This window comes from Anolis carolinensis, chromosome 4 (assembly GCF_035594765.1).
Source record: "Anolis carolinensis isolate JA03-04 chromosome 4, rAnoCar3.1.pri, whole genome shotgun sequence".
NCBI classification, from domain to species: Eukaryota; Metazoa; Chordata; class Lepidosauria; order Squamata; family Dactyloidae; genus Anolis; species Anolis carolinensis.
This window is the reverse complement of record NC_085844.1, coordinates 41,498,527-41,512,830: the sequence shown is the minus strand read 5'-3', so window position 1 is coordinate 41,512,830 and position 14,304 is coordinate 41,498,527. Positions and strand designations below refer to the sequence as shown.

Sequence of the window (14,304 nt, the reverse complement as noted above, 5' to 3'; positions counted from 1 at the left end):
GAGAAGGGGAGGTCTCCAAAAACCAGTGGGCCTGGATTTCCTTACTATCATACATCCTTTTGCTTTACTCCCTGCTACTCTTTGATTTAAGCAGACTGTGCCACAGCCTTCAGCCCAGCCAGGTGGTTCGAAGACTTTATTTACAAGTTACTCACTCAGGTATTCACAGCAGGAGATCGATGATGAAAGAGAGAGAGGGGGGAGGGGGAGATCACATGGTCTCAGGTTTATAACAGATTCTTATCAGCCGTGAACACCCTGGGAGTGACATAACCCTTGACCTGAGGTTGGCCTGACCCTTCTAGGCATCACCTTATGCATTTTAACCCTTTTATTACCTGCTAGTTAGTCACATGTCTTGAGGAAGAACTTTTCCTGATATATATGACTCCAACACTTCTTTAACAATTAATAACTTTAACTTTTTGACTTTATTTTTTGTATCCCGCCTCCATCTCCCCAAAGGGACTCAGGGTGGCTCACATGGGGACCAGCCCAATCAACACAAAATATAGCATAATAAAATTGATAAAACAACATCATAATAGGACAAAATAAAATAACACACAACATAATACAGTATAAAACACCATCGAAAAACTACCCATGGCCTGAGTAGTAAACAGTTTCTGAGGGCTGGCAGGGCTAGTGCAAGTCAATTATTATTTATTAATTATTTCAGGAACAATTTAGATAGGAGAAACAGAAGAGGGGAAGAATGGTTTCTTTGATTCAGAGATAGAGTGAAAACAGGGTATTTCATAAATAACGTCTTATTCATTCATTAGTCACTCAAGATAAAAATGGATCAAGAAAGCAAAAAGGATGCATACCAAAAATAAAAACAAAAGGTAACAGACAGACATGGTAAAACTGAAGAGGGTATAATATTCATGTGCCAACAAGTGAAATGCAGTGGAGGATAAACTTTTTATTTGGCTCAAGTCACACAGAAAACAAAACTGTATGCCAAAACCAACATGTCCCAACATTTAAATTTAGCAGAAAGGCAATCGCAGGCACTCCTGAATTAAACTAAGGTGGTAGCACTTCAAAAAGTAAATTAAGTTTTCTTCTCCTCCACCTATTGATTAAAAGTTTATGTTCTAGACTTTTTTTCAATGCAAGCATTAATGTCTGGGAAAAGATTCACATTTGAGATGGAATCTTAGCCAAGTGATCTAAAAACACAGTGATCTCATGAACTCTGGAATTCAGGAGGTCTGGGTCTACTAACTGAGTAGTGTAGAGTCATATATAAAACAACAACAATAACTTTATTTATATACCTCCCTATCTCCTCAAGGGACTCAGAGCAGTTTCCAACATTAAAAAATACAGTCAGTTAAAATACAGCAATTTAAAACATTAGACACAATAACAGATGTGCATAACAAATAATCAAGAAAACATGTAATCCACCATTTAAAACCTAATAACAGAATTCCATCAATGAGGCCAAATACAGTGTCCAAGATTTAGTGTTGGAATGGCCAACTATAAAGTGCTAATTGTGCCAGATATTCCAGTACCAGGTGGGCAAGGATGGATAAAAAAGCTAAAGAATATTTGACATATTTTCTAATCATCACAAGTAATTCAATTCATGGCTGAATTTTTCTCTGTAAAAAAAATCTGTTATCCTGCTTCAAATGAGGAAAAGGGGGAGCTAGTTCTGATCTTTTGGCCTTAGGTGGAACAGAATATATGTCATCAAAGATTCAGGGCAAATTGATCACAACTGTTATATTGAGGAATAAAGAAGAACTATCATTTCTCCTGCACTAAAGCAGATTAGACATGGCATATCAAAGGTAAATGATACAGTGGCAAATGTTCATGGAATCTTCATTAATTTACTTTGCTGAATTCTCTGAGATAGTTCCAGAAAAAAAAAACCTGGAGACCTTATCTTTGAACATGTATCTTTTTTCTATCCAGTAATTCTGTTTAGTAAAACTGGACAAAAATCAGAATAGGGATACATTAGAATGCTGACAACTCTCAGCTGCATTGATGATTTTTGTATTGCTGAGAAGACCACTACTTATTTGGTGTTTGGTTGTAGAAAAAGAATAGAAACAATAAATCAGCTGAAATTGAAGCCAAACAGGAATGAAGAAATGAAATCAGACAGACTTGAGAAACAGCATGGGGAAGAGATAAATATCACTGGCAGCTTTCACTGTTTTCTGGCTGTAACATTTTAGAGCACTGATGTGTTTTGTTGGTCAGTCTGCAATATCATGTTGGGATAGTGAACAAGTCATACTTCATTTGTTCCAACCCATGTTATGATGACAGTTATAGAAATAATACAGCAAGAACTGGGAACAGCTACCAGGAAGGAGGCCACTTTTCAAGTTGGCCAAATGTTTGAGGGTTAAAATTTTGTTGCTTTTAAGTTCTTTAAAATATTTTAAAAAATAGCTACATATTTGTAAAGTGGATTAAAATATCCCCTCATGCTTGTTAACTATTACATTTAGTTTTAAACATAAATGAACTTTCAGTGTGCTTAAATTGACCTCAGTTAATATGGTATTAATTGTAATATTAATTACTGATATTGAATGAAAAAGAAATAGTTTGACTATTCTGTCATCTATAGTGCACGGAGTAGCATTAGAGTGCTATTTCTAATGTGCATTTAGTAAGTTGCTATTGAATTTCGACAACAAATTGCTAAATCATTTTTGAAGAACGTTCATAGTTCTGAGGACGATTAATGAAAAGGATTGAGGGAGTAATGCATGCAACCCACAGGCCACATTTTCCCATCCCGGGACTGGCTTCTGTAGATTTTACCTGTACAATTCAAAACATGTTTTAAAATTGTATAATTTCCTTGTGTTTCTTAAAAAATTATTTTCAACATATGCTCAAGGAAATGTAACTATTCTAAGTATATTAAAAGTTTATATAACTTGAGAACTGTATTTAATACTTTTGGAGCCCCCGGTGGCACAGTGGGTTAAACAGCTGAGTTGCTAAACTTGCTGACCGAAAGGTCGCTGGCTTGAATCTGGGGAGCGGAGTGAGCTCCCACTGTTAGCCCCAACTTCTGCCAACCTAGCAGTTTGAAAACATGCAAATGTGAGTAGATCAATAGGTACTGCTCTGGTGGGAAGATAATGGTGCTCCATGCAGTCATGCTGGCCACATGACCTTGGAGGTGTCTGGGGACAACGCTGGCTCTTTTGCTCTTTATAGTTTATATAAATATAAAATATGAATGTAATGTACAAGTACTCTCCAATTTACAAGCACCAGACTTACATTTGACTCCTAGTTAAGGACAGATGTGAGACACAGGAAGTGAGAGGAAATCTTCCCCTAGGAAGAGAAACTCACCCCTCTAAGAGTTATCAAAAGGAAAAGTGTCTCCACTGAAGCTTTACCACGAATCCTTGTTTCCATGACAGTCAAAATTTTAAAATCCCAGTGTCACAGGGGCAGAAAGTGTAATTGAAATCTTCTGAACAGGGGCACATGTAGCAGAATAACAGATTTTTAAGAGAAAAAGGCAGCCATGAATTGAACTATTTGTGACTGTTGGAAAATATGTGAAATGCTACAGGGTGTTAACTCTTTCATATGCTATCCAAAACTAAAAAAAAAATGGCTGGAGTTACACTTAAAAATGCACCTTTTCTGACCTACATACAAATTCAATTTAAGAACAAACCTACAGAACCTATCTTGTTTGTAACTTGAGGACTTCATGTATAAAGGCCAAGATATAGTAAGCACATGTGGCGGTCTGAAGATGCAATGGAGTCATCTATTAGGGTTACCTTTTTACCTAGGTTATTTTAATAATGTACACCATTTTGAATTGAGTAGTAGATTGTATCTGAATTACACCAATGACACTTCAATAAGTTCAACAGAGGAAAGCTGATCTCTGTTTAGACTGGAAATGGGGAGCAGAGGGTCATGATGAGAGCAAAGGGAACAGTCAAATCAAATGAATGGGGGTAATCATCTGATAATGCAGATTAAAAGTCTAAATTTTACAGAGAAGATGGCCTTAAGGAGTATTTACAGGAAGGGATCACCTACTCAAGATTTCTTTTTGTATTAGAGCTTAGAAAATCACTCTTTGTGTTACAGGTGCAGTAGCTCAGGTAGATTGAAAGATTGTAGTAGTTAGAGTCCAAAATGTAATTTTTGCAAACACATAAAGCAATGAGTCTTTATCATTCTATATGAACCCATGCAATTTTTCGTAATGCATGGATTTTTGAAAAAATAAGATTTGCAATGCCCAAATTACAGTTGTTCAAATCAGTTAACATTGGCTATACCTGTATTATATGCATGCCTTTGTGCAGTCTCTCCTGCTTGCATTAGGTTGAATCATAGCTCAGTATGCTTTTTTATGTAAAAAAAAATGCACTGGCATGCTGCCTGCCATACAGAGCAGAAAGCTTGTAATTTCAATTACATGGCATTTCAAGTAGAACAGACCCTAACATTGGACATAGAGATTAAAATAACTGCCAATATTGCACCAAATCCCTGAGGAGGATTATTATTTTTAAATTACATTTTTTAAAAGAAGGACTGGCTCACATAATATGCATGAATAGAGCATGGAGTAGAAAGAGTGAAGAGCTGGAAAACTCTGAAAGTGAATGATAGGAAGAAATCATAGTTGCATGGTTAGTGCATAGTTTTTCTAGATCTCCTTGGTCAGATTCACTGGATCTGGGAAATATCTCATCATACCTGGACAATTGTCAAAATATTTCAGTTTCAAATTGAATTGATGAGAATTGTTCAGCTGCTTACTAGAGACCAGTGAAAGGTTTTCTTTGTTGCAGAACTATTTCTAAAAATTAATGGGAAGTATGCAAAATTAAAAGCTGGCTCAACTAATTTAATTTTATGTAATTCTAAGAGGAATTTATTATTAAACAACAATCTCAAGGTGTTGCTGACATCATGCTTTCGGATACACTTTTCATCTTTTGCTTGTTTTTCTTTCTTTTTCACTCTGACATGAATCTTTACAATCTACGCATTGTTATTGTATGAGAAATTGAAAATCAGAGGTGTACCATGAGATACCTTTTTTGGCTTAGATTGTTTCATTCCTGTATAAAACTTGTTTTTCATCTAGTTTAAGAGTAGTAAGAAAAAATGTATAGTGGGTGATATATATATACATACAAAGGATAGCCATGCAATGTCCATAGCCAGTAAACAAATTGGGGGGGGGGGGGTTTGAAACATTTTTTTTAGCGAATCATGAAGAGTAGTTCCATAACCCAAATAATTTAGAAATCTGGCTGCATTGATAAACTTCAGTGGACACTCAAGACAGATAAACTTCAGTGGACACTCATGGGAATTTGGTTAATCAGTTAAAATTCATGAGTAAACCAGGATTTTTTTTTAAATCTGAAAATTTTGTGGGGAGGGGGTTGAACCCCTAACCCCCCCCCCCTTGGCTACAGCCCTGTCTGTTCCCCTAAAGAGGTCAGGATCTATATCCTCATATGCTGGTTTCTTAAATAGTATTGTTAGCATGGCAGGAAAGTCCATAAGGCACATTCATGTTCCTTCACATAGGCTCTTGGATTAAGAATCTCACTCTCCTCCAAAAGCAACAAAGCCAGTATATCAACATTATGACAAACAGAATAATAATGAAAAAAAACAGGGTAAGTGCACGAAAGAGACCTGCAAGTGTCACTGAGAGAACAAATGGAATCTGAACTTTTCAAAAGTGTGATTGGCCCTAGTAGCAGTAAGGGCACCTGACTGACAACTCCTGATCTAAAAGCTTAATTTTGATTCACATGCATTAAGGCCACAAACCTGTCAGTGTCTTACACATATGTAAGCTGATAGTTCGGCATTTTTGTTTAATGTAAAGTATCCATACAGCTCAAGTTTGGAGAAGCAGAGTTGTGCATGAATTGTTGTTGTGTATGTAAATAAAAGCATTGGCCACATTTGCACATCTGTATGTAAAGTAGCACTAGATTCACCACTCTAGTTCTTGGCAGATGCGTAATTGCCCAAAATTGCTTTAAATTGGTGTTAGTACTCATTCAGTTTCATGGTATTTGACAGAAAAGCTATATAGCATAAGCAGTGTGTCATTCTGCAAGTGCAGATACATGCGGCACACCCCCAATGTACAAACTGTTATTTTAGAAACGTAGATGAAAGCCAGTGATGGGTCATAGATCCCAAAGTAGAAATCCTGCCAGATAATACAAAATACCTGTCTATTCCCACAGTGGCCCCCCTGTTGTCTATTGGTAGCTCAAAAATGGCACACAAATGGGATATCAGCCTCTGATCCATGATCCCAATGTTGGTATCTTAGTTTTCAACATGCAAATTCAAATTTATGTAGGGTCCTAAGAGAACAAGAACTATTTTTCTCAATAACTAATGTGCAGTGTAGAACCCTATAAATGTAACAATTTAAAAACAGTAAAAACCAGGATTTTGCCCTTTGGTATGCTGTTTTTTAATGCGTCAACTGTTCTTATTGCTGTAAGTTGTTCACATTGGAAGAATCTAATTGATTCTATGAATCTGGGCTTCTGAATTTGTTAATGCGTTTGATAATTTAGTTTCCCCCCATGTATGTCAAATATATTGTGCTGCTTCACTTAAACCAAAGTAAGACCAGATTTTGTTTTTGTTTTAAAAAAGACATTGATATTAAGTCATCTGTCTTTCCCTCATTCATTCCTGATTACAGTATTTCCCCAAAATGTAAGGAACCAGTTAAAGTATGGATTGAATTTGGGCTTGTATTTTTATAAATGTTTCATGCCAGGATGAATTTGTCTGTAGTAATTTGAGTAAAGACAAAACTAAATACAATGTAAGTGAAAAAAAATAATGAAGACATGGGGAAGAAACTCTTGAACACTGACATATGGCTGACCTCAGTTCCTGGCAAATGCATCTCAAATATATTACTTTAACTGTTTTCCACTGCTATGATAACCGAGGCCTTGCTTCAGTTCAAAGTTAGGTGACTGTAGTTAAAAATCAGCTCCAAAAGTAATACAGACAAGGATAGTTTAATTCTTTTGTCTGAAAATTCAAACTCTGCTATTGAACACCATGCATTTTATGGGCAAACATGTGTTTGTTTACATACAGACTTCATATATTGTAGTGATAATATTCTGATCATGAAAAGAGACATCATTCCTAAGGGTCTTATCAGCTTGTTTTACCAGCGAAGATGGCAACAATCACAAATGGCTATACCAACCGAAGTCATAACAAGGGCAGAAAAGATGTCCATAACTATGGTTGTAGTTGTAAAAGATTACAAATTTTTCAAAAAACTGAACTACTTTGAGAACTACAAATCCCAGTTAGCATGTCCTTGCTTTCTGAGAGATTCTTTGGAAATTAGGAAAGACTTTTATAAATGATTAGGTATGTAGGGAAAGCTGCCAGTGAGATGTAGGGGCTTACTGTTATGGAGCCAAAATTAGATTGCAGGGCAATAAGATACCGAAAACAAGACGTCATCTCAGTTCACCTCTCCCTTTTTCCCTGTCACTGTGCGCAGGAGAAACTAAAGTAGACAGGATGACCTGGAAATGCAAAATCAGACATTTAACTTGAACTCAGTTTCCCCATAACTTTCTCATTATTTTGAAGAATGTTGTTTTTATGATTTTCATTTGAAAGGAAGAGATCCAAGATAGAGAGAAGCATTTGCTGCATGGGGTGAAAATCCCCAAATATGAGAACATACCCAGAAAGAAACACATAGAGTCATCATAGGTATGGTTCATTTTCATTGCAGAAAGAAGCTTCAACAGTGCAATCTTCATGGTAGCCACTGTGTTTTCCACCAGATGTCAGTGTGGAGTCAGATTTTCAATAATTATGCAAGTTACATTGCTCTGTCTAGTCTACCTGCTCAAGGGTTAGCCATGGCGGCAACCAGCTACAATACAAGGAAGGAAAACGAAACAAAACTTTGAAGTCTCATAGTTTGTATCTCTAATTGCAAGGATAACTCAGACAAACTAAAGCTATGCACCACTGTGACTATCTAGACTTGAAAGATAGAAGAACTTCTCACACAATTTTCTGGATAAAATGCACAGTTCAATCCAGTCCCTATTATTCTCCTTCTCCCACTACTGAGGGGCACATCCTGTCTGATAGCTTTACATTCAGATTAATGTGTGAAGCATACATTGCCTTTTGTGGTGGTGTATTGTAGAGAGATTTAATGGTAGCAGCTGCTGTTTCTAGTCTCATATCTTAACAAGATTAATGAGAAATAATGTCAACTTTGGACATAATGCAACAAGAACGGGTGTGCCATGTGTACACCTTCTTTTCCTCACTTGCTATGGTGTCCTCTCCAACGTCAGCAATTTTTATTACCAGAAATCTTACATTCCAGACACTGACACTCTACTTGAAACAGCAACAGCAGCATCACTCACACTAATAGTTTGTGATATAACTTGGCTATGTTGTAGGAAATTCCTGTTTTCTGTCTTGCTTTGTTGATTTTTTAAAAAAAGAATCCTATAAGGTGCCAAACCTATATTCCCTTGCCACTTTCGAACCTTAATATTCCTGTCTTCTGTAACTGGTGTAAAATCTTACAGATGGCATGTCTGCCAAAACCATCACGAGTGATTGTATGAATACTAGTTTTAGGGCATCACTTCAGAAAAATTAATTCCTGCAATCCATTTTATGACACTGATTTTTGCTGTATTCTTGACATTCACAGCTGACCTTATTTGAAATAGCAGACTTATTCAGAAATATTGGGTTTGAGGAACAAGAGGCTATGTAATCAGTTTCCAGTTGCTTTCTAAACTTCAGTGCTTTACCCATTGTGCTTCTTTTAATTTCTTCCAAGAAGAAAAGAGTTTAGTGTGGTTCTCCAAGTTGACCCCATGTTCCTCTCTAATAATTACTTGAGAAAGAAGGAACTAGCTTGTTTGTTTGGACACATTGGCTGAATAATTTTTAAGTACACAAAATTATTTTGCCATGGAATTAAAATGACAAAATGTTGGGTCATGAGAGTGGGTTCTCTAGAGATATGGGCCACAGGGATATTTTCCATTTGCCTTGTTCCTAACAATTATGTGTTTTACTCAGTACAAGTTAATGAGACTAATACACCCCAGAATTTATTGTGACAATATGTCTTTGCAGACTCTGAGAGTCTAACTGGATTCTGCCAGTTTATTCCAGCTATCTCATTTAGATAACTAGTAAATTGGAAGGTACAATGCTAGATGTAGGGGAGAAAAAGACTTTTTCAAATTGAAATTGATTCTGCTGTAAGAACAGATTTTGCAAAGTCAGTTGGAATGTTCTCATTCCAGATTCTGCATTAGTAAGGAAATATGCCAGATAAAATCTTTTAGCAACTTTTATAGAGTTGATTGATGTGATATTTAAATGCAGCTTACTTTTCTGTACTAATGTGGAGCACCACAGTTTAGACATTTTTAATAAACAAAGCAGACTATGTGTTTGTAGATGAAAAGAAGCTTTTAAAAATAGTTTGTGAAAGCATTTAATTACACACAGACTGCCTTGATAATACATTAAGAATCCAATGGTCTAAATTGGATAAGCTGCTTTAAAACCATCAAGATATTTGCTCAGCCTTGCCTCATGCATTTTCACTTGAGACTAGATACTAGAAGCCTCACATCCCTGTAAATACACATTAATTTTTCTTCATAAGATAGGCAGTGTGAAGGTTTTAACATTAGTTATCTCATAGATTTTAATGGTATTTCCCACACAATAGAGAAGCAATAGATGGATGGATGGATGAAGAGCTGAGTTTTAGGCTCATTTTTTTCATGAATTAATTTTTTTACATCTGGTCATTTTTTTATTATCTCCACTGAATAAGTTAAAAAAATGACTAGGTTTACATCATGGTTTAACTCAGTTGACCAGGTTCCAAAATTATAATTTTGAAGGCAGCAGTGTTCACTAGCCAGATGGCTAAGTGCAGTAATGGTGTCATGACTAGATCCATCTGAGAGGAGTGTTCTTTTGCAGAAAGACAAGAGAATGGAGATGCTATTTTGTCCCCAAAGATATTGAATTATATAGAGATTGGGGCCAATTTAATGCTGATTTAAATGCACTCTCAGTGATGTCACACTAGGTATACATAATTTCCCATTTTGGCTCAATGCATTGCCTTGAAGCTGAACTGTCACATTTGATGTCAATCAGTATCACATGAAGTTGTGTGCATCCTGCTGCCTGTCTGTCTCCTCCCTGTGATTCTCCTGCTCCCACTATTGATGGGAAATCTGTCAATAGCTTGTAATCCCGTAATGTTCCCATCAACTACCTTGGTGTATGCGTTCGTTCCACTTCTGTGTCTAAATGTCAGTGGGAAAGTGATGCTGAAATTGCAAAATTGCTCTTAAAAATACAGAACAGAAGTGTGGGAAGGTGGCATTACAAGGGTATGCAGAAGTATGATTGCGGGACCACAGATTGCTGAATCGGCACAATTGCACGAATGAAGAGAGGTATGATATAGAAGATAAGTATTTGCTATCAGTGATAATGTGGCTGCAGTGGAATAGTGGGTTGAATCAGGTGTCAAGCAGGGATGTGTTATTGCCCCCACCTTATTTTCCATCTTCATCGCTATGATACTTCACCTTGTTGATGGGAAGCTTCCCACCGGAGTGGAAATCATCTATCGGACAGATGGCAAGCTATTTAACCTCAGCAGACTGAGAGCCAAAACCAAGGTCACCACAACATCTGTTATAGAACTCCAATATGCTGATGACAACGTAGTCTGTGCGCGTTCAGAAGAAGACCTACAAGCCACTCTAAACACCTTCGCAGAAGCATACGAGAAGCTCGGCCTCTCACTGAACATCGAGAAAACCAAAGTGCTCTTCCAACAGGCACCAGCTAATCCCTCTGCAAAGCCAGGAATACAGCTTAACGGTGCAACATTAGAAAATGTTGACCATTTCCGCTACCTTGGTAGCCACCTCTCCACAAAAGTCAACATCGACACTGAAATACAACACCGCCTGAGCTCTGCGAGTGCAGCATTTTTCCGTATGAAGCAGAGAGTGTTCGATGACCGGGACATCCGTAGAGAGACCAAGGTGCTTGTTTATAAAGCCATTGTCCTCCCAACCCTGCTCTATGCCTGCGAAACGTGGACTGTGTACAGACGTCACACCAAACTCCTGGAGCGTTTCCATCAGCGTTGTCTCAGGAAAATCCTGCAAATCTCTTGGGAAGACAGGCGGACAAATGTCAGCGTGCTTGAGGAAGCAAAGACCACCAGCATTGAAGCGATGCTCTTACGCCATCAACTCCGTTGGACTGGCCACGTTGTCCGAATGCCCGATCACCGTCTCCCAAAGCAGCTCCTCTACTCTGAACTCAAGAATGGGAAACGGAATGTTGGAGGGCAGGAAAAGAGATTTAAAGATGGGCTCAAAGCCAACCTTAAAAACTGTGGCATAGACACTGAGAACTGGGAAGCCCTGGCCCTTGAGCGCTCTAATTGGAGGTCAGCTGTGACCAGCAGTGCTGCGGAGTTTGAAGAGGCACGAACGGAGGGCTTAAGGGAGAAACGTGCCAAGAGGAAGGAGCGTCAAGCTAACCCCGACCGGGACCGCCTTCCACCTGGAAACCGATGTCCTCACTGCGGGAGAATATGCGGGTCAAGAATCGGTCTCTTCAGTCACCTAAGAACACACGCCCAAGATACCAAGGTTGGAAGACCATCGTCCTCGAACGTCGAGGGATCGCCTAAGTAAGTAAGTGGGTTCATGCAATTCCTTAGTTGTCACCAACACACACACAATGCCAATAGGCTCTTGGTTATTTAATTAAAATAATGTATCATTTGAAATTTGAGATTTCTGTCCTTTAAAAATTGTAAATGAAATGTTTTTGTGTGCTCTCCCTTGTTTTCAATCACACTAGATTCAACCAGTTCGGGATCTAGACATTATGGGTTCCAGTAGCAGTGAATCTCCAACCCAGAAACTGTTAAAGGATTCCCTAGCTGCAAAAGAACTACAAACCATGGAAAAACACCTGGCAGGTAAATATTGTTACTGTAGCATAAAAACCCTAGAATCTACATGTAGAGCAGACATGGGAAAACTTTGGCCCTCCAAGTGTTTTGGATATCAATGCCCACAACTCCTACTAGCTGTTAGGAATTGTGGGAGTTAAGTTCCAAACACCTGGAGGGCCAAATTTTGCCCATGCCTGTATGGAATATAACTGAATATAACTAATAAATATAAAAAGTGAAATATTTGGGTGAATGAACAAGAAGTAGCTATGTTGATTTTAAAAACACATTTCAATTCTGTGGTGCTTTTAGGTGCCAAAAATATTTGTATTAAGCTGGATGTGGAGGATAGATATTGTATGGTAATCAATATGTGTTTAACCAATTTCCTTCTACATTCAAAGCTCCAGAATAAAATACGTTCAAATCCATTCTCCATATTTTCTACAATGTACAAATCCTGAATAATGGAAATAGGGGTTCTCTTGGCTTTCTGAGCTGCTCTTATCCCATCCCAACATTCTCAGTTTAAAAATACTTTTGGGTGATTCCAGTACTGTGGTACTTCCCCATTTTATCTACATTCAATCTCCCTGCGTCTTCCCTCCAGTTCTGCTTTGGCACATGTAGACAATGTGCTTTGGCACATTGAGACAAAAATATTTGATGTTTAAATACTGTAGTAATTTGATAATCAGGTAGAAGATTAGAAAGCAATGGAAACCACATTCTTTGCCATGGCAGAACTTAGTAATAATTATGCCCTGAAAACCATCATCTTCTTTTAAACTTTGAAATATCAAAAAAGCATTTAGGATCCCTATGAATTTTCCTTTTTATTCACATTATCTCTTAATGATCACTTACGTTTATAAATCGTCATTGAATATAGTCGTGCCCGATGTCAGACACTCATAGTGGTGTCTGGCACCATATTCAATAGTTACAGTCCTACAAGTCTGCATTTACACCATTGCACATGCAATAACTAAATGCCCCTCCTCCCAAAAACCTATTTTTCTGGAGCTTATGGAGATCTAACTATGAACACATTGGTATATCTGACTATGCAAGATCTCAGCCCTTGTTTTTAAACCAAAAAAAAACCCTGAATGTCACTTGATAAGTAGCTTATGATACAGTTCTCTCCTGAGATCTTTATTTTATGGATTGGGAAATCTGATACTTAAAATTGACAAATGCATTCTATCCTGAGTGAATGGAAACAATTTTGTAGTGGAAAATCTTTAAATCAGCTGTGGAGAAGCAATTTAAATGCTTTGCTTATCACCAGAGCCAATGTATTTTCTCAGATACCTGAACCTGGGCCAAAACTGTAATGTTTGTTGAATCTCATTGAAATATAAATATTAGATATCATTTATCAAACATTCATTCTCTTTGACCAATCATTTGCAAAAACACAGGTTAATTTGATTACAAGATAATTCATTCCACATTTAGCTTAAATTATAACATCCACATTATCTTGTCTTAATCCAAAGTATTTCAACAGGTATTCCAGAATTCCAAAGTGATACATATTAATTTTTAATCATTAAAATTGTTTAAAGTGAAACTAACTCTTTGATGAGGTCATTCTTCTAATTAGATTATTTTAAGATTAAAACAACAACAGAGATTTATATTCCTATTCTTGACATATAAAGATGCCCATTAAATCAATGTATAATATTATGGGATTTCTGATAATAAAATAGTTGCTCGCTCTTAAAATTAGCATGCCTTTCAAAATTAAAATATTTTAAAACATTGTTTTCAAATGTGAATATTATCTGATACTAATGGGAATAGTAATCTAAAGTGAAATTATTTTAAATGTCTACACTTGTAGGATTCATTCTCCTCTCTTCAGCTTACTGGCCTAATGAGATGCCTTCAAGAGTGGGATATTGCTGATTGTATGGTTGCTTATCTGTAACCATGTTTTTTTGAGTGGTCATCTGTGAAAATTGCACGTATGGTATTATTCTTGCACCTGTGCAGTAAGCTCTGGAACCTTCTGGAAAGCTTTAGCTCTGTAAGGCTATTGCCCCACCCACCCTCCCCATCATGCATATGGGGAGGGTGGATGGGGCCATAGCATCAGTTCCTTTTGTCTGCTGCCTTAGCAGCAAGTATGAGGATTCTAGTCAACAATCTATGTAGCTGTAAGAGAAAAGAGTAGTCAAGAAGTCTACGGTCTAGTATCTGTGTAGTAGCTAGGCAATCGTCAG

At 37.3% G+C, this 14,304-nt stretch overlaps 1 protein-coding gene across 2 annotated transcripts in view; it reads left to right on the top strand.

Annotated features, from left to right (window-relative positions):
* The window catches only part of c4h8orf34 (chromosome 4 C8orf34 homolog), a 110,205-nt gene that overhangs the window by 83,791 nt on the left and 12,110 nt on the right, over nt 1–14,304 (top strand). For both annotated transcript variants that reach the window (XM_008108557.3, XM_008108558.3), the window contains exon 11: nt 11,971–12,091. In XM_008108557.3, coding sequence (XP_008106764.2) covers nt 11,971–12,091 — 121 coding nt within the window. The remainder of the gene's footprint in view (nt 1–11,970; nt 12,092–14,304) is intronic.